Consider the following 20,018-nt stretch of genomic DNA (forward strand, 5'->3'; position numbering starts at 1 on the left):
TCATGATGGTCTCATTTTTTGGTTTTGGTAAATCAGTAGTGGCTTAGTGGATTGGTCTGAATTTTGACATGCATAGACTGGATGTCTCAATTTGCAACTCTGTCCTCTTATACAATCACTAGAGGCCTGGTGCATGAAATTCATGCATAGGTAGGGTCCCTAGGCCTGGCCGGTGATCAGGGCCGATCAGGGCCTTCCGGCTACCAGCTGGGGCCTTCCTTCATTCTGCGCCAGCCCCTGGTGGTAAGCGCACGACAAAGCGAGCGATCGAACTCCTGGTCTCCTGGTCTCACTCCAGAGAAGACAATTTGTATATTAGGCCTTTATATATATAGACTAGAGGCCCTGTGCACAAAATTCATGCGGGGGGGGGGGGTGTCCCTCAGCCCAGCCTGCACCCTCTCCAATCTCGGATATCCCTCACAATCCGAGACTGCTGGCTCCTAACTGCTCTCCTGCCTGCCAGCCTGATCACCCCCTAACTGCTCCCCTGCCGGCCTGATTGATGCCTAACCGCTTCTCTGCCAGCCTGAAGCCCCCAACTGCCCTCCCTTGCCAGCCTGATCATCCAACTGCCCTCCCCTGCCAGTCTGATCGCCCCCAACTGCCCTCCCCTGCCAGCCCGATCACCCCCAACTGCCCTCCCCTGCTGGCCTGTTTGCCCCCAATTGCCCTCCCCTGCTGGCCATCTTGTGGTGGCCATCTTGTGACGATGTGGGGGTGGCCATCTTGTGATGATGCGGGGGCGAGATACCACCTAGGCTTTTATTAGTATAGATGCTTGATGTTTTCCTCCAGATTAATCTAAGACCTGTTAATTGACAGGAAGTTAAATGCCTGTACAGGGAAGGAGTGTGATCTATTCTTTTTTCTTACTATTGGCCAAGAACAACTCACATGTTAAGATTAAAGGGATGAAAAGAATAGGGTTAAGTTTAGCCATAGTTGAATAGATTTTCACATTGTGGCAGCTTTTCTTCTTTTCCCTCTAACTGGTGGGCCTGAGTCAGGGTCCTGCAGAATGGAACTTGCTTTTCTTCCCTTTGAGTCCCTGCGTGTGGCTTCCAGACAACAGAGGTGCACTAGCAGCAAGGCTCTGGTATGCAGAAGTGTGTTTTTAAAGGAGGTTGATTAATGCTAGCCTGCCAGGCTCATTAAAATGTCACAGTATTCAGATGTGGAGTTGTATGTACCGGTAGTGGCATCTGTTTGTTTTTATCTCTTATTTGATTTATATGCCTGAATCCCTAACATGGTGATCACGGTGTCCTGCCATGGGAGATCTGGGGACTTCTGGTTCTGCTACTTAAAACTACTGTGTGTCCTTCCTGAGATTCACTTTAAACATCTAAAAAATGTGAAGAATAATAATTTTTCTTCAGTACTATGTCAATGATTAAAGCCCTACATATTGCTTAACATAGATGGGTAATCAATAAAAATTATTTAAATGAGTAAGAAAGTAAGTGAATTTCAGCAACAAAATAAAACCAATAGTATTGGGTTATAATTCATAGAACAAAATAAACACTCATGAGTCCATACTGTTGTAAAAAGTTGAACAAACAAGTAAATGGGGAAAAGAGACAGCTCTTTCTTACAGAAGAATTCCAATTAATAAATGTTGAAATAACAAGGGAAACAGAAAAATAACTACAGAATAATGGTTTCAGGCAAGAACTACTAATGTTTCTAAATTAGTAGGCAAAGTATGAGGGATAAAAGGATATTTGTGTAGCCTCAAAGTATTTCCTCTAAGATAAATATTAATTACAAAGGAAAAAATAGTAACTTTACAGGGGGGAAATTCAGCAGGCACTACTGTAACCAGGTGAACAAAGTTGGCATTACCAGTATTAAGATGAATCAACATTATATACCCCCTGCTATGATGTATAAAAAATAGCACATCACTCCTGTGGTATTCTGTCCAAAAAATGCAGAAAACACCTGACAAACTGATATTGAAGTACATTCTATAAAACACCTGGTCATTACTCTCCAAAAGTGTCTAGGTCATGACACAAAGGGAGGGCTGAGGAACAGTCCTGGATCTGAGCAAACTAAGGAGACATGACAACTACATGCAATGTGGGACCCTCGACTGGATCCTAGGATAGAAATCAGGCATCAGCCCTGGCTTGTTTGGCTCAATGGATAGAGCATCTTCCTGTGGACTGAAGGGTTCCAGGTTCGATTCTGGTCAAGGGCACATTCCTGGGTCGAGGGCTTGATTCCCAGTCGGGGATGTGCAGGAGGCAGCTGATCAATGATTTTCTCTCATCATTGATGTTTCTATCTCTCTCTCCCTCTCCCTTCCTCTCTGAAATAAAAAAATATATATTAAAAAAAGATATATTAAAAAAAGAAAGAAAACAGGCATCAGTGGAAAAACTGGTGAAATTGAATGAAGTCTGTAGTTTAGTTAACTGTACTGTACCAACATTGATTTCTTAGTTCTGATAACTATCGTGGTTATACATGATGTTAATATTGAGAGAAGCCAGAGGAAGGACATATGGGAATTCTCTGTGCTATTTTTGTAACTTTTCTGAAAGCCTGAATAACAAGTTAAAAAATAAATAAGACAGTTGTAGTTATATTGTTGTCTTTTGTATTTACAAAGTGCCACATACACTTGCAGCTCTTCCTACTACTACTACGGCCATGCTTCACACTGGGACCAGGCTTTGTAGTTTGCAAATCTGTTCCACATGTACCATCACATGGAATCCTCAACAATCCTGCCAAATATCATTCCCATTTTGCAGCTGATGAGACTGAGGCTCAGAGAGGGAAGCATTTGCCTAAGCTGGCCCAGCACAGTCACATCAGAGGCCATTCGGTGAGAGAAGAACAAGCTGGCAATATTTTATTATACAAGGGGTTGGCAAAGGACAGATTCATGTTGATCACACATTCCCAGGGGTCTACCTGGTGATGCGGCTAATGCAATAAAACAGCAGCTGATTTGTACTGAGTGTCTGCAGTGTGTCTGAGCCATTGAATAAGAGGCACTTAACCCTGGGATCTTCACTGGGACACAGATTAGAAGAGGCCCAGCTTCAAGGATTCCGACTTGCACAGACTGAGGACTCCCATTTCCAGAAGTTCAAAAACTTCCTTTTTTATCTAAATGAGAGAAAAGATTTAAAAAAAAAAGGTTAAGATTAAGAAAAGATGGTCTTGGTGAATAAAGTCAACCTTCTGGACCCTCTGGTATTTATGCAGCTGATATGGCCAGAGTCAGGGATGGCAGAAATCCTAGCCCATATTTTATTCAGAGCTGGAATAGTTGCACAAGTAAAGGAAGAGGTATTATATAAAACACCAGTTTCGTTCAAGCGTCCTTTTGCTTGCAGCCACTTAAAATAAAATCTCATACAAAGATATCTAAAGTGTGCCCAGATTAGACACAGTCCTAATATATAAAAAGCCAGGGGCCGTCACGACCGAAACAACCGGATGAACGACCAAACTGCAGGCTGTGTGGGACGACCAGGCTGGCGGGGGTGGGGGTGGGGGTAGTGAGGGATGACCAAATGACTGAACAAGCAGGCTGCGTGGAGCGACCAGGCTGGCCGGGGGGGGGGGGGGGGGGAGGTGGGGGGAGGAGGGAGGGCAGTTGGGGGCAACCAGGCTGGTGTGGGGAGCAGTTAGGGGTGATCAGGAAGGCAGGCAGGTGAGCAGTTAGGAGCCAGCAGTCTCAGATTGTGAGTCGGATATCCCCCGAGGGATCCTGGATTGGAGAGGGTGCAGGCTGGGCTGAGGAGATCCCCCCTTTCCCTCCTCCCCTCCCCGTGCATGAATTTCGTGCACCGGGCCTCTAGTATCTGTATAATAAAAGCCTAAGCAACCGTTACGGTGGAATGACCGGTTGCTATGATGTGCACTGACCACCAGGGGCAGATGTTTAACACAAGAGCTGCCCCCTGGTAGTCAGGGCGCTCCCAAAGGGGGAGCGCTGCTCAACCAGAAGCAGAGCTCACTGCTGGCGAGTGCAGTGGTGGTGGCGGGAGCCTCTCCCACTTTCGTGGCAGTGCTAAGGAGCAGCAAGGTAAATGGTAAGGAGCAGCGAGCAAGCACGTGGTAAGGAGCAAGGGGTCCCGGACTGCAAGAGGGATGTCCGCCTGCCAGCTTAGGCCTGCTCCCCAGGAGAGGGAACATGCCAGATTGAGGACCCCCCGCCCCTCAGTGCATGAATTTCGTGCACTGGGCCTCTAGTTCTATTATAGGATAACTGCTAATAATGACATCAACATAAAAAAAAAAACTATGAGGGACAAGGGTTTTTTTGTTTTGTTTTGTTACTGTTTCTCTGAATTATTGTAATTAAAAAACTAGTGGTAGATTACTCAGATTTAACATTAAATCTGAAATAATCAAATATGGCCTCATGTGCTGGACATTAAATTGGTTAAACCAGTTTATTTTATTTTTATTGATTTCAGAGAGGGAGAAAGAGAGAAACATTGATGAGAGAGAAATGTAGATCGGCTGCCTCCTACACACCCCACACTGGGAATCAAGCCCACAACCTGGGCATGTGCCCTGACTGGGAATTGAACCATGACCTCCTGGTTCATAGGTCGATGCTCAATCACTGAGCCACGCCGGCCCGGCAAAACCAGTTAAAAAAAACCCCCAAACTGTTCAGGGGACAGTGTGTGTGTGTGTGTGTGTGTGTGTGTGTGTGTGTGTGTGTGTAGGAAAGTGAGAAAATTGTCTCTTAACTTGAACTGATATCTGATATAATTCACTGATCATTTGTGATCAGGTTTGGTCATTCTGGGAATAGAGTTATATGTGGTGAATTAGTTCACTGGGCATGGTTGGAGGAGTAATTCCCGGCCTCTATACTAGTTACTGCCATGATTCATTCCTGATTGGTGACCGGCAGCACTGTTTACTACTGTACAAATCCTTTTATTTCCAACAGCTACATTGATCGGTTGCCTCCCATAAGCAGCCTGACCAAGGATCAAACCTGCAACCTGGGTAGTGTCTTGATCGGGAATTGAACCAGCGACCTTTTGGTGCTTGGGACATTACTCACCCAACTGAGCCATACTGGCCCGGGCAGGCATTTAGTTTTTAAAATATATTTTTACTAGAGGCCCAGTGCACAAAATTGGTGCACAGGAGGGGGGGGGTGTCCCTCAACCTGGCCTGCACCCTCTCCAATTTGGGACCCTATGGGGAATGTCCGACTGCCGGCTTAGGCCCGATCCCACAGGGCCTAAACCGGCAGTCGAACATCCCTCTCACAATCTGGGACCACTGGCTCCTAACCGCTCGCCTGCCTGCCTGATCGCCCCCACCTGCCCTCTCCAGCCGGCTGATCACCCCCAACTGCCCTCCCCTGCCAGCCTGATCGCCCCCTAACTGCTTGCTCCCCCACACCAGCCTGATCTCACCCCTAACTGCTTGCTCCCTTGTGTCGGCCTGATCTTGCCTCTAATTGCTTGCTCTCCTGCCAGCCTGAATGCCCCTAATCGCCTCTGTCTCGGCCCCCACCACTGTGGTTTTGTCTGGAAAGAAGTTGGACATCCGAAAGATGTCTGGTTAACCCGGTCTAATTAGCGTATTACCCTTTTATTAGTATAGACTGATTTCAGAGACGAAGGGAGAGGAAGAGAGAGATAGAAACATCAATGATGAGAATCATCGATCCGCTGCCTCCCGCAAGCCCCTTACTAGGGATCGAGCTTGCAACCCGGGCATGTGCCCTGACTGGGAATCGAACCATGATCTCCTGGTTCATAGGTTAATGCTCAACCACGGAGCCACTCAGGCTGGGAAAGGGTAGACATCCAATTTTAATCTACTGAGACATCAAAAAATCCCCCAAAATCAAACTAGCTCCAAATTAAGTAACTGGGTTTTAGGGGATGTAAATGAAAGGAGTTTTAGAGGGTAAAATAGGTAGGTTTAGGGAGTTTTAGAAATAAAGAGGGTCCATGCGGGAGGAAGGCTTGGAGCCCATAAGTGGGGGCTTGGAGCTGCTAAAGGCATATGTTCACAGAGAACAAAAGGTACCACAGGATAAGGGGAAAGGAAGACATCCATTCACAGAAGATAGGAAAGAGCCACACCGGATGGGAAGAAAGAGGAAAAAGAACTGTCACAGAGGATAGAGAAATGCTGACAAGTGGGAGAAAGAGGAAACAGATTTTCACAGGAGATAGAGAACTGCAGCCTTTACAAACCTTAGGAAAAAGGGGCTTAGGGGGCTACTCCCTTTGGGACCCCCTCCCTACGTGGGAGTCTCTACTTGTTTCCAATAAATTTCCACCTTTTCATATACCACCTTTTGTCTGTGGTTTCACTCTTCAAATGCACCTGGGCAAGAACCCGGAAAGAAATCACCCTTGCGTCCTGCTCAGAAAAAACCACTCAACTCATAAAGATGTGAGCAATGAGGCAAATTTGCACACCCGCCTCCAAGTGCACTTATAAGGGTGAAAAGCAAAGGTGATTGTGCCTCTAAAGCAAAGCACAGGGAAGTATGCCAAGTTCTCCAGATCTTCCTGTTTCTCAAAGGTACAGTATAGCTATGGTCCCTAGTGAGGCAGAAGCTCTCCGTCATTTAATGAGGAAACAAAGCTGATTCCTATAAAACACATGGGAGCAATAGGATTATGTGTAAGGGGTGAGATGGGTTCCATGATTATTCCTTTACAGTAACTGTCAAAGGCCAGGATGTGCTGGTCTTCATGTCAAAGACTCTATTACTGTGTTTGAACTCAAGTTCAGATAAAAGAAAAAAAAATTAAAGTCAACGGTACCTCGGGAATGTCCATCATCCTCCTCAACTTCTGATCTCTCCAATTCCAGTCAAAAACCAGAAACTTTAAGGGGTTCAAATTAAGGCCACCTGAAAGAGATAGGGAGAGGGTTGCCGAAGTCAAGACCTCATGACGTGAACAAATTAAAACTACTTTTTATTCTCTTGGTTGCTTTTTGCCTCATTTGCTGTCCTCTCCCCAGTAACTAATCTCTCACATTAAATGCTGCCCTTGCCTGATGGAAAACAAATGCGGTAGTCCGAGACTCCCCTCCAGTAATCTTATCACTGATTCTGAGAAGCAGAGAAGCTGTTCTTGCTAAGCTTGTCAAATGCTCAAGTGCTGGCAAAAAATCAATCCTAAGCCTCCAGGAAGCGCCAGAGGGTGAAGTTTCATTCCTGACAGGGATTTGATAAGATTCCTGCAGTTTGGAGTTGAGTCTACCTGAGGCCACATGACTGAGGAGGTGAGTGGGCAAAAGGATGAGGACAGGGCTGGGAGGTTCATTTGGGGCAGAAAAGGAAGCTAAGGTGAATGGGCCCTATTAAAGGCTGCTATCCCCTGAGGAGACTAGGAAAGAACTTAGGGCTATTCCCACTGTCTTCCTGTCTATCTAGGGCAGTGGTTCTCAACCTTCCTAATGCCGTGACCCTTTAATACAGTTTCTCATGTTGTGGTGACCCCTAACCATAAAATTATTTTCGTTGCTACTTCATAACTGTAATTTTGCTACTGTTATGAATTGTAATGTAAACATCTGATATGCAGGATGTATTTTCATTGTTACAAATTGAACATAATTAAAGCATAGTGATTAATCACAAAAACAATATGTAATTATATATGTGTTTTCCAATGGTCTCAGGCGACCTCTGTGAAAGGGTCGTTCGACCCCCAAAAGGGTAGAGACCCACAGGTTGAGAACCGCTGATCTAGAGACAATACTAGAATGTGGGGCTTCAGGGGACCTCAGGGATTGTCTGCTTCTTAGAGGTCTCAGAGTTGGGCATAGTTAGTTCTCACTCTCCATGTTCTCCCCACTGCCCCAAGCTGTTACATGTTTCACGTGGCAATGTAATTGAAGCCTTCTTTTACACAACTGCAGCATGTCCCTTCAACTCTCCTGTGATTATTTTGATATTTCCCCTCTCTGCCCAAAATAATTTAAAACAAATTTTTTTTTTTATTGATTTCAGAAAGGAAGGGAAAGGGAGAGAAAGAAACATCAATGATGACAGAGAATTACTGATCAACTGCCTCCTGCAGGCCCCCTACTGGGGATCAAACATGTGGCCTAACCGGAATGGAACCTAGATCTCCTGGTTCATAGGTCCAAGCTCAACCACTGAGCTACCTCAGCCAGGCCCAAAAGAATTTTTTAATGTTTCTTATAATTACAATGCCTCTTATTTAAAATTTTCTGAAAAATTAAAAATGATAAATAAAGAATGACAGTGGGTTGGTAGTCTTCACTCAAAAATAATTCACTGCTGGTAATAGAGCAAACAGGTACAACCTCTCTAAAAAAGTACTGGGCATTATAAAAAAGGAGCTTTAAAATGCTTTCTATTGATAAAAAAATTCTCCATCTACACATATCCAATAAAAACATCAGAAATTTAAACACAGTTACTTACAAAATGATCACTGCAGTATTATTTATAATAGCAAAAAATAAGAAACAACCCAAATATCCTACCATGATAGAATTGTTAAAAAAAAAAAAATCTAACTTGGGTTTAATATAAAAAATACAGGAAGAACTCATATAACTTGATAGAAAAAAAAAATCTAATTTAAAAATGGACTTTAAGCAATAAAACAATTAAAAAAAAATAAAATAAAAATGGGCAGAAGAACCGAGTATGCATTTTTCCAAATAAGACATCCAAATGGCCAACAAGTACATGAAAAGATGTTCAACATCACTAATTATCAGGTAAATACAAATCAAAACCACAGTGAAAGGCTTGGCTGGCATGGCTCAGTGGTTGAGCGTCCACCTATGAACCAGAAGGTCATGGTTTGATTCTCAGTCATGGCACATGCCTGGGTTGCGGGCTTGATCCTCAGTGTGGGGTGTGCAGGAAGCAGCCTATCAATTATTCTCTCTCATCACTGATGTTTCTATCTTTCTCCCTTTCCCTTCCTATCTCCAAAATCAATAAAACAATATAAAAAACACAATGATATATCACCTCACACCTGTTATCAAAAAGACAAAGATAACAAGTGTTGGCAAGGATGTGGAGAAAAGAGAAGCCTTGCACACTGTTAGTGGAAATGTAAAGTGGTGCAACCACTATGGAAAATGGTATGGAAGTTCCTCAAAACATTAAAAAGATAACTACCATGTGATCCAGCGATCACATATCTGGGTATATAGCCAAAGAAAATGAAATCACTATCTTAAAACGTGTCCCACAACTCTGTAGAAATCTAATTTCAATGGTCTGTACAGCTTTGTTTTTCCCCTCTCTCTTCTAAATACAAAGAAGAGTGGGGCCTGGTGACCACAAAAACCCATCTGTATTCCAGGAAAGGGAGAGGTGAATTTCTGGCTGGGGGCTGAGGGAGAGGCGGCGTCTGTCCCTGGCCTCTCCCGCTGCCCAGCCAAGCTCTCCCAACTCTGCGTTTCACAGAAGGCCTATGAGCACCTCTCACCTGTTCCTTCATTTTCATCGCCCCATCACATTCACAAGACAAAACTCCAAACTCCTCAGATTACTGTTCAAGGCCCTCCCTCACAATCTGACTTTCTTCCCAGTTGAATCACAAGATAGTACAGACCATGAAGTCCCCGAGTAAGAAACGTGGTCTCTTCAATAAAAACAACTAGCATTTTTTGAGTTCTTACAGTAATACACTCACTGTGCTGAGCTCTTTATTGGCATTCAATTTTCATAATAATCCTTTGAGATAGGTACTGTTTCTGTTTCTGTCATTCTGATAGAGAAACAGGTTTAGAGAAGATAACTTGCAAGGTCACAGAGCTGGTATGGTAAGTTGTTGGATCTGGGACCTGAGTCTGGAGTCTGAGTCCATAACGGGTTCTTAGGCTCAACACAGTATTGTTCACTTATCATCTCCTCCAGGGATACCACATGCCCTCCTGATTCAGCTCTTCTCCCATTCCTGCACGTTCCTGAATGTTTTCCTCACATCTCCATAGATCCTACTTTAATTCTCCCCATACTTTAAAGATGAGTTAAAAACTCTACAAAGCTTTCCCTGCAGACTCAGCTACCACATCAATCTCTCCCTCATTTCAACTTCTCTAGATTCAGAAGTGCTCACTTGGCCTTTGGGCTTTATTGTCTTGTATGGTCAACCTAATTCTATGTGCACTTATCTCTTCAATGGAATCGGGAGCTCCCTTTTGGGGAAGGCTCAGGAACCAGGAAAGCCTGGACTGAGTGACTCTGGGAGGGCCACTTAACCCAGTGTGCTTTGGTTTTCTCTCTGAGGAAATCAGAACCCTAGCCTGCAAGGGTGAGGTGAGTACTACATGAGATAGATGTAAGTGTCTAGCACAGTGGTTCTCAACCTGTGGGTCGCGACCCCTTTGGCAGTCGAACGACCCTTTCACAGGGGTTGCCTAAGACCATCCTGCATACCAGATATTTACGATTCATAACAGTAGCAACATTACAGTTATGAAGTAGCAACGAAAATAATTTTATGGTTGGGTCACAACATGAGGAACTGTATTTAAAGGGCCAGAAGGTTGAGAGCCACTGGTCTAGCATATTGCTAAGTACACATAGGAACTCAAAAAAAATTTTTCCCTTCCTTATCTGGGGCCTCCAGTTTGTTATCTGTAATTGCACAGAGCTCTGTATATAGTGGGTTTATTTAACCTGGGTGGCTTTCATCTGAAGAGAAACACTAGTATTTTTAGTTTTCATTTGCTTTCTGGCAAATGACTATCTGTATACCCAGTTACTATACTAATGAACACATTATGTTTAGAAATATGAAAAATCCAGGAATAGCTCCTGTCAGTTATGAAACAATGTGTATTACTATATTGAAGAAGTAATTTGGTAAGATTTGATAAGATATCTTTAATCTGTCTGGCAGGCAGAACAGGTAATAAGATCATTAGCAGGTTAGCAGGTGGATGGCCTCTGGAAAACTTTCTGGGTAAAGCACTACAAAAGAAACAATTTAGAATATCAAGATTTCATCCACAGAAACTGCATTTAAAAAATATTTTTTAATTGATTTCAGAGAGGCAGGGAGAGGGAGAGAGATAGAAACATCAGTGATGTAAGAGAATCATTGATTGGCTATCTCCTACATGCCCGCCCCCCCTGGGGATCGAGCCTGCAACTCAGGCATGGGCCCTGACTGGGAATCAAATCGTGACTTCCTGGTTCATAGGTCAACGCCCAACCACTGAGCCACGCCATCTAGGTGAAACTGCATTTTTGTTTCAACATGTTTTCAAGTGGAATGGGAGTTGTGGGGAACCAAGACACAATTAAGTGGGAGGGAAATACTCAACATATCCAGCTCTACAAATTCCAGAGGGTGCAAACAGATGGAATCAATTGTGGATCCACGAACCTGTTTAAAGCAATTGAAATCTGAATGTATTTAGGTGGGCACATGCCCTTCAATTTCACAGTTCTCATCCTTCCCTACTCCATCATACCTGCTGGCTGACTTTACAGACTCACAGCTGAATTTCCAACTCCTGAATTAACACAGAGATCTGGTTTCACTGCATCACACATGTGGTTCCCAAAACTCACATGGGGGTACGGCCAACTCCCAGCTCTGAAGACTATCACTGGCTCTTTTCATACCTTGTTTAACGAGTTCTTTAATCCTCCCTGGAGTTCCTACACCCAGGTGCACGGCACGCTTCTCCAGCAACTTTACCTGTTCCTGGACCTATTCCAAGATGGAAGAGAATAAAGAGAAGTGTGATATTGAGGCAGACTACCAAAATATATTTCTCATACAAATGTGGCCTTCGTCCACAGTTTCTGACTCATAACTCCCCAAGCCTTGCAAGTTCCTAAGTGTTGAGAGTGATAAAGCTGTCTTTTGTTACTTGAATGAGGAAATTTTTGGAAGAACCTGAGGATGGAGACCGGTTCCAGGAGAACCCACTATGTAATTAACTTTCACTCCCACTCCGAACCTCCAGGGAGGGGTGGGGGGCTGAGGTTGAATCAATCGCCAATGGCTGATGATTTAATCAATCATGCCTAAGTACTGACGCCTCCTTAAAACACCTGAGAGGAAGGGTTTGAAGAACTTTTGGGTTGGTGAACACATGGAGATTTGGGGAGAGTGTGTGCCTGGAGAGGGTATGGAAGCTCCACAACCTTTCCCAACCCTGCCCTAGGCATCTTTTCCATCTGGCTGTTCCTGAGTTACATGTTTTTATAATGAATCAGTGATCTAGTAAGTAAAATGTCTCGTCAGCTGCTCTTGCAAATTAATGGAATTTGAGGAGGTGTTTGCGGGAACCTGTTGGTCAGAAGAATAGGTAACATCCTGGACTTTCAACTGGTGTCTGAAGTTGGGGGTATGAGGTGTGCATGCAGTCTTGTAGGACTGAGCCTTAACCTATGGAACCTGATGTGTTTCCAGGTAGACAATGTCAGAATTGAGTTGCATTGTAGGACATGAAGCTGGTGTCCAGAGCATTTCTTGGATACGTGAGGAAGCACCCCCTCCACATGTTGGAAATTGGGTCCAGAAACTCTTTTCAAAGAGTCATTAGAAACTGCAATCAATCATGGGCCAATTTAGAGCAATTTGTTTAAAAGTTAAGAAAGTTAGAAAGCAAGTGAGGCTACCCTTGTTTAGGGCAAAGAAGGTTAACATCAAGATAGAAGAAAACTGGTAAATCTTCACAGAGTCCAGGGTCAAGCCTCAGCTTCTGTAGAGGAACCTCGGAGCAGGGACAAGTGTGACTGCTGTGGGGAGAGGTGGGTGTGCAGGGGTAGGGAATGCAAAGAAAATCAGAATGGTCATTAAGTGTGTTATAGAAGGAGGCACCAAAGAAAACCCTTGCTAAGGAGTTACACAGAGGTTGAAGGGAAAAGCTGAGGTCTAGAAGTGACCCTTAAGGATCACTAACATCTTCCAAGAACCACAGGCTCTTTGCTTACCTTTATGTGTTTTGCAAATAATTTCATAACTTTGCTGTCTCCTCTGAATGCTGTCATTGACCTAATGAGAAGGAATAGATTAATGCACAAGAAAAGTCACTCCTTCTGAGCCTGTTGGCTAATTCAGTATTATGTCTTTCTTTATTCAAAGAATATGTGTGTTTATTTATATGTATATATGTTCACCTGTATGTGTATCTATACACACAAAAATAAGTTCTGAGATTTTCAGGCTAGTCATCTCTGAAATGAAAACGGGTGGCCTTTTATTCAGGCTTCTCATTCTCACACATAGGGTTAGCTTTACTTAGGTCTCCTTGGTTACTGAAACATGGATCTGCACTTTACTTGCAATACAGAATTTCTGTATTTCAGGTTCCTAGCAGAGAATTGGTCTTCAAACTCTGTAGTATAGTTCTCAGACAAAATGTGGTTGTGAGAAATCTCTTACAGCGCTGGGGTCGGCCTGTGCTCCGGGGCAGTGGGGGAAGCTGGGATGAGCTGACAGGGTGGAGCAAAAGGGCTTGTGTCCTTCAAGAGCAGCCTCCTCTTTTATTTATGTTGCAGAGTGAGCTTTTCCATAAAATGTTGTATGTAGAAATGCTTCAGATATAAATGGGTATAAAATAGCAATGCCTTTTAGTCGATGTTTGGAGCAAGATCTAACATGGAAAAACTGCTTGAGAATATTACTTTCCTTTATACCTCATTATTATGTTTGTGGAAATACTATTGGTCAGCAGGAATCTATGAGTTTGCAAATAGTGAATCATGTTATATAAGTGCTGTTGCATTTGATTTCTAAAAATATATTTTTATTGATTTCTGAGAGGAAGGGAGAAGGAGAGAGAGAGAGAGAGAGAGAGAGAGAGAGAGAGAGAGAGAGAGAGAGAAGGAAACATTGATGAGAGAGAAGCATTGATTGGCTGCCTCCTGCACATATCCCGGGCATGGCCCTGACTGGGAATTGAACCACAGGTACATAGGTTGATGCTCAACACTGAGCCATGCAGCCCAGGCTGCACTTGATTTTTCACTTATATGTAAGCTTTCTCCAAGGCAAGGTTAACTAGGAAGAAAATTTAGGGAACATATTTGACATAACTCATGGTTCTCAAGGGAGCAAATATTCTTACAAAAGTTAGAATTATTCACAATTAGTCTTTATGAATAGGGCTCATTGTGCCCGCTCAAAATTCACCTTTTGCAAATCCCCTAACCTTGAAATGGATCATAATATTACCAGGTGACACAGAGAAACACTAAGAATTGGTAAATGAAGTGTGACAACATAGTGCTTTTATTTCCCCCAGAAAGGTATTTATGTAGAGTAAGCACTCAAATCAATTTGACAAGTTGTTTTTAAGAGGCCACCTTGAGGCCAACCTCATTGCCATTAGAGCTTGAATATGAAATAAGTTCTGTGGTGGTAGTTTTTAAAACACGGAAAAGTCTATGTGAACTCCTAATACTTCAAATAGAGCTTCCCAGAGTAGTGGGAGTCTTGAAGATCAATTGTTTAGAGCAGAAATAGTTGAAAGAAAAACTTCTGTGCATGCCTAATGGGGAAAGGAGAGTTTGAAGGACTATTAACAAAGTTTAATGACTACTTTTCTAAATTCATGATCAGATTAGTTCATTTGGACAGATAGATGGTAAATACCCACTGAGTGTCTACATTTGCACCCAAGTCTATTTGATCAAGTTCCTCTTTCTTCAGGACTTAAATTTTCCTTTACTTTGTCTTGTGCCAAAACCTGGCACAGAGCCTGGTCCTTTCAGTAAATCCCCTTTTACTCCAATGGCTCTTCCCTGAGAGCTGAGTGTTACCCAGACCTAGTGGAAGCCCTTTTGTTTATTCTACACAAACGACAGTAAATGAAAAAGTATGTGAAAGCACGTAGTAAAGCACTGACAATTTATCTTTACAACGTAATTTTTACATTAAAAATTTTGGTCCACTGGAATTTATCTTGGTATAAGAAGTGAAATATGGATCCAAGTTTATTTTTTCGACGGCTGCCCAGTTGTTCCAGTACCATTTATTAAACAATCCATCTTTCCCTACTGATTTGTCACCTTGGCCGTACGCTACATTTTCATATACATATGGGTCTATTTCTGAACTTCCAGTTCTGTTCCATGGATCTAATCTGTCTGTCATGCATGAGCCAGTTCCATACTGTATTGATTATTGAGACTTTGTAGTATGTTTTTTTAAAAAAATCTGATACTATAGGCATAGTACCTGCTCATTAGTATCTTTTCCAGATTTTCCCTGAGGACAGATTTCTTCTCATATGGACTTAGAACTAGTTTACCTAGTTCAAAAACAATTGTTTTGGAGTTCTGTTGGGAATCTATGAAACTTGTGGATTATCTTAGGTAAAATAGACATTTTTACATCCCTGAGTCTAATTATTCAAGGACATGGTATGCCTTATTCAAGGTCTTCTGCATCACTCTGATAAATTTTCTTTATATGGGCTTTTATAAGTTTATTTCTTGGTGCTTTATCTTTTCCTCTAACTGGTTATTGCTATGGTCTCCCTGTTTTCACCCTTGCCCTCTACAACGTGTGTTCTCCACACAGCAGCCAAAGGGATCCTTCAGGATGATTATCCAGATCATTCTGACTGTCGCCGCTGCCTGGCATGCTCTTAGCCATCTGCTTGGCTTTCTCCTTCACCGTGGTCAAGTCTTGGCTCACATGCCATCTCCTTAGAGAAGCTTTCTGGGACCACCTTTTAAAAGAAGCCCCCATCCACTTCTATACTGTATTTTTTCTTATATAACTTATCACTAGCTGACATTATAATGTATATTTGTTTATTGTCGGTGTCCCTCCCTGGAAAGTAAGTCCTATGAGAGAGTGGACTCTGTTTCGCTCATTACAACATCTTCAGCACACAGAACATATCAATACGGCACACATCAGCTATTCAGGAAACATTAACAAAATAATAGGTGAAGCATCCAACCTAATGAGCTCCAGGGCTCGGATGGCAGAGCTGCAGATGATCAGCATTAGGACTGACTTCTTCTCTGTATGGTTTTTCCGAAGCTTTACCCACTTAGGGCAGACTGAAAAAAAATACCATGAGAGAAAACATTCTAAATTAGTGTTTAAGTAAAATAGAATATAATGAGCACTGTTTAGATTCTATTCTCTGGATATTGTAGGTATTGGATTAAAATGAAATATCATTAACTTACAACACAAAACATATATTATGCCAAAGTGACTAGTTTTAGGACTAAGTAAAAAAAGTTCAAAAGAATGCATTTGCGATACTTTTAATTTGTTTGATGCTTGAAGGCAATGTTGAGTAAAAAAAGAATTCTGATTCAATGATGTTAAATTTTAAAAGGACACTGAGCATAAAATGTAAAATAGAAATGACATTAAAATAATAGCAAACATCTGGTGAGCAGTGACACTGTGCTAGGCACTTTACTAAAATGTGTTCTCTTGTTTAGCTCTCATAGTCCAGTGAGCTTGATTACATTTACATTTGCTGAATTTGAGGGGGAGAAAGGTTTATGAACTCAAGCTGAGTGTCCTCAGAACTGAATAGAGTTTGAAAGAAGAATGATAAATCATCTACATCTAAATATTTCACTGTTGATTACAGATAAATGACTAGCTCATCTGAATAATCTAGTTATTACTGACCTCACACAATACATGTTGAGAAGATCAAATTAGATGGACTATGTAATACTCAGGGTCTGAGTTCTGAAGATGTGGACAGAACCTCAGAATCTCAGAGCTGGAACAGTGGTCACACAGTCCTCATCTTTAAGATAACAAAGTCAAGTCTCAGAGAGTGCTCAGTGACTTTCCTCAGGTCAAAGAGCAAATTAGTGAGGGGTCTGAACTAGAATGCTAACTATTCTCTAGGTTCCTACACCAATACTTCTCATGTGTTATAAAACAAAAATCAGACCAAATCCCAAATTCCCAAAGCCAGAGCAAAACAAGAATAAACTTAAATTTTAAAAAAGTTAATATGTAGAGGGACCTAAAACACCCTCCATTTAAAATCCATTTGAGGTGGAAACTTTTTATTTTAAATGTAGTTTTGAAATTTTTTATTTTGAAGAGACTGAACTTGTGTTTTAACGTAATAATAATTTGGTGAATAATTTTTTTAAAAATGAGAGTTTACTTACTTTCTTTTAGGTATGATGAAAGACTATGAGTCAAATCGTTGGCCTTGAGGAAACAGGAGTCTAGGATTATGAGAAACATGCTTTGTAGAGAATTCTGCAACTATTTCATAGTTGATTTCACATAATAAAAAACAGATTAAACCAGGCTGTATATCATTATCGAATTGGGGGCTCATCACATATTTCAAGTGTTGTCTAGGATATAAAACACTAGCAGCAGCAATAACAAGTAAACATTAACTGTTTATAGTTTCTTAGGGTAGGGAAGTACAAGCTTATTGTATTATTCAGTGGAATAATGAAACATCATTTTCAAATAACAGGCAATATACAAAGGCAAAGCTGAAACAAATCTATGTCGAGATGTTCCCAATATAACATTAAAACATACGGAATTGCTCAACCAATGACAATCATGGTCTAGCAATCATGTAGTATTGTTAACTCTGTAACTGAGATGAATAAAAAAGCCGGAGGTTTATTGTCCTAGTTATTATTATTTTTAATCCTCACCCAAGGAGATTTTTTTCCATTGATTTTTACAGAGAGAGTAGAAAAGATGGCGAGAGACACGGAGAGAGAGACATCGATGTGAGAGAGATACACACCGATTGGTTGCCTCCACTGCCTCCTGCACACACCCCAAAGCAAGTGCCCTTGACCGGAATTAAAACAGGGACCCGACACTCTATCCACTGAGCCAGACTGACTAGGGCTGTCCCACTTCTTTCTACAAGGAAAAGTCTGTCTATAAACACAGCAGAGTGCTAGGGAGCAAACTATTACTAAATTAAATGACATTTATATTGTGACCCGGAATTTATAACACATTATGTGAATAATGAACTTCAAAGATGTTGCCTCCTGTGCTGTTGTAGAACCTTCGATGGTCTTTCAAACTAATTTCCCAAGCCTGGATATGATCAGGCTCACCTGGAGAGCTTTGCAGAAGATACAGATTCCTGGGATGGACTTACTTTCTCATAGTGAGTCAGAATTCCCTGGGGGTGAGCCTGGGAATTTGCTTTTTAAGTTGCAGCTAGCCTTCAGGCTTTTAGCGCTGATCTAAACCACACTGCAGCTCTCAGGAGGACAGCGGGGTTAGCTCCAAGGGACTCCTGCCTCAAAACTAATTAAGTGCCCATGTGTCTGACATTAACAATGTACAGCACACCATGTTAATTGAAAAGACATGTTCCTGCCCTACAGACACAAACAACCTCAAATCAAAACCAAGTTACACACTTGGCAAACTAAATAGGAAAATATTTGATTATTTACAGCCACTTTATGTTTACACCCCTTCCTGAGCCTGCACCAAACAACGCATGGCATGTCCCTCCTCTCACCTAGCACACACTTCCTCTCTGTCCTTGGTCTCATCAGTGTAGTGACGGGCCTTTTCTCTAAACCCTTCCTATGATGTCTTCAATCACTGGGAATCAGAATGGCCTAATTTCTTAACTGAAAATGAAAACCTGCTCTTTTTGCCCATAATAGTATTTTTAACATATTTACAATTTTTTTCTTCCTCCCTAAACCAACACATGCCCACATATTCTTGCTTACCTATATTACTGAACTCTAATACAACACTAATATAATGTAAACTCACTACAGAACTCAAATGACTCCTTAAAGGCTTCTTCTGACCTTGGACTCTCTACTGTTCTAGCAAATTAAGGTTTTTGATGTTCTGTGAGGTTACAGGGTAGCAGTGGTCCCATTATCTCACTAGTCCTTCCAAAGTTGAAGGTATACTCTAACAAAAAATGAGAAAGGAAAAATGACCACTGAGCCACAGTAAAACCACACTTCCAGTTAGACCTTGAAAAGAGGCTTTGTTATAACACTTGCTTCCTGAGAACGGGCAGCCAGGACCCAGCTCTCCTCCAGAGGAACTGCTGTGCTGAGAAGAGTGCTGCTAACTGCTGTTGGAGCCAGGGGCCCAGTAAGTCAGAACTCCAGGTCTCGCTATGTGGACATGCACTCCTTCCATTCCCTAAAGGACACCCCTTTTGGAAAAGAAACACACAGGGCACTCAGGTCTCCAACCCAATGTGCATTTTATAAAAAAAGCTTATCACAGAGGAATTATAAAAATTCAGGGAACAGTCTGTTTTTCAGCTTCTCAAGCCTCTAGAAAGCATGCAGTTGTAATGGAAAAAGGAAGTCAAACAACTCTTGACTTTTTCCAAAAGCAGCATTAGATAGCCCTTGTGGTCTATAAATAGCTCACCTCAGGCATGGCACCCAAACTGTTTGCGTTTTGAGTTTATGACAACATCTCTTTTCTTCAATCTCTGCCCAGGAGTTATGGGATGTATCATAAATTTAAAATTAATGAAAATAGGTTGTTTTAAAAAATTCGCAATATATTTTAACTTAATTATAAATTCTCTAAGAGTAGATTTCAAACAACAGTAGGGTGAAGAGTCACCTGGGTGATGATGTGTCAGCCTTGCTAACAATGCAAAATTTTTTTTATTTTTTATTTTTTATTAGTTAAGGTATTACAAATGTGTCCTCATCCCCCCCATTAACCCCCAACCTCCCCCCCACACACACTCATGCTCCCATCCCCCTGTTGTCCATGTCCAACAATGCACAATTTTATCCCTATCTTTAGGTAGTTGGCTTAAAAAAGTTTGGGCCAGGACCCAACAACTATCCTAAAAACAAAACCATAATTAGAAATCCATGATAAGAGCAATAATAAAACTAAGCTGCTTATTAAAGCTAACATTCTTGTCTATAAAGGATGAATAAATTAGTGTTTCATGTCTATACTTTTAATTGTGTGGTTTATCTTTATTTAACTTTTATCTTCCTTAGGGATTGTTACTCTTTGAAGAATCTGGTCAGAAAAAAATAAAAAAAAAAGCACCCAGCTGGTGTGGCTCAGTGGTTGAGCCACAGA

At 41.9% G+C, this 20,018-nt stretch overlaps 1 protein-coding gene across 2 annotated transcripts in view; it reads right to left on the reverse strand.

The window, feature by feature from the left end:
• Positions 1-2,597: 2,597 nt before the first annotated feature.
• CMSS1 (cms1 ribosomal small subunit homolog) overlaps positions 2,598-20,018 on the reverse strand; it is a 413,449-nt gene continuing 396,028 nt past the window's right edge. For both annotated transcript variants that reach the window (XM_036352288.1, XM_036352289.1), the window contains 6 exons: positions 17,099-17,158; positions 15,904-16,006; positions 12,923-12,983; positions 11,603-11,690; positions 6,789-6,877; positions 2,598-3,132 (listed from right to left, as the gene is read on the reverse strand). In XM_036352288.1, coding sequence (XP_036208181.1) covers positions 3,049-3,132; positions 6,789-6,877; positions 11,603-11,690; positions 12,923-12,983; positions 15,904-16,006; positions 17,099-17,158 — 485 coding nt within the window. In that variant the 3' untranslated portion in view covers positions 2,598-3,048. The remainder of the gene's footprint in view (positions 3,133-6,788; positions 6,878-11,602; positions 11,691-12,922; positions 12,984-15,903; positions 16,007-17,098; positions 17,159-20,018) is intronic.

This window comes from Myotis myotis, unplaced genomic scaffold (assembly GCF_014108235.1).
Source record: "Myotis myotis isolate mMyoMyo1 unplaced genomic scaffold, mMyoMyo1.p scaffold_m19_p_2, whole genome shotgun sequence".
Taxonomy (NCBI): domain Eukaryota; kingdom Metazoa; phylum Chordata; class Mammalia; order Chiroptera; family Vespertilionidae; genus Myotis; species Myotis myotis.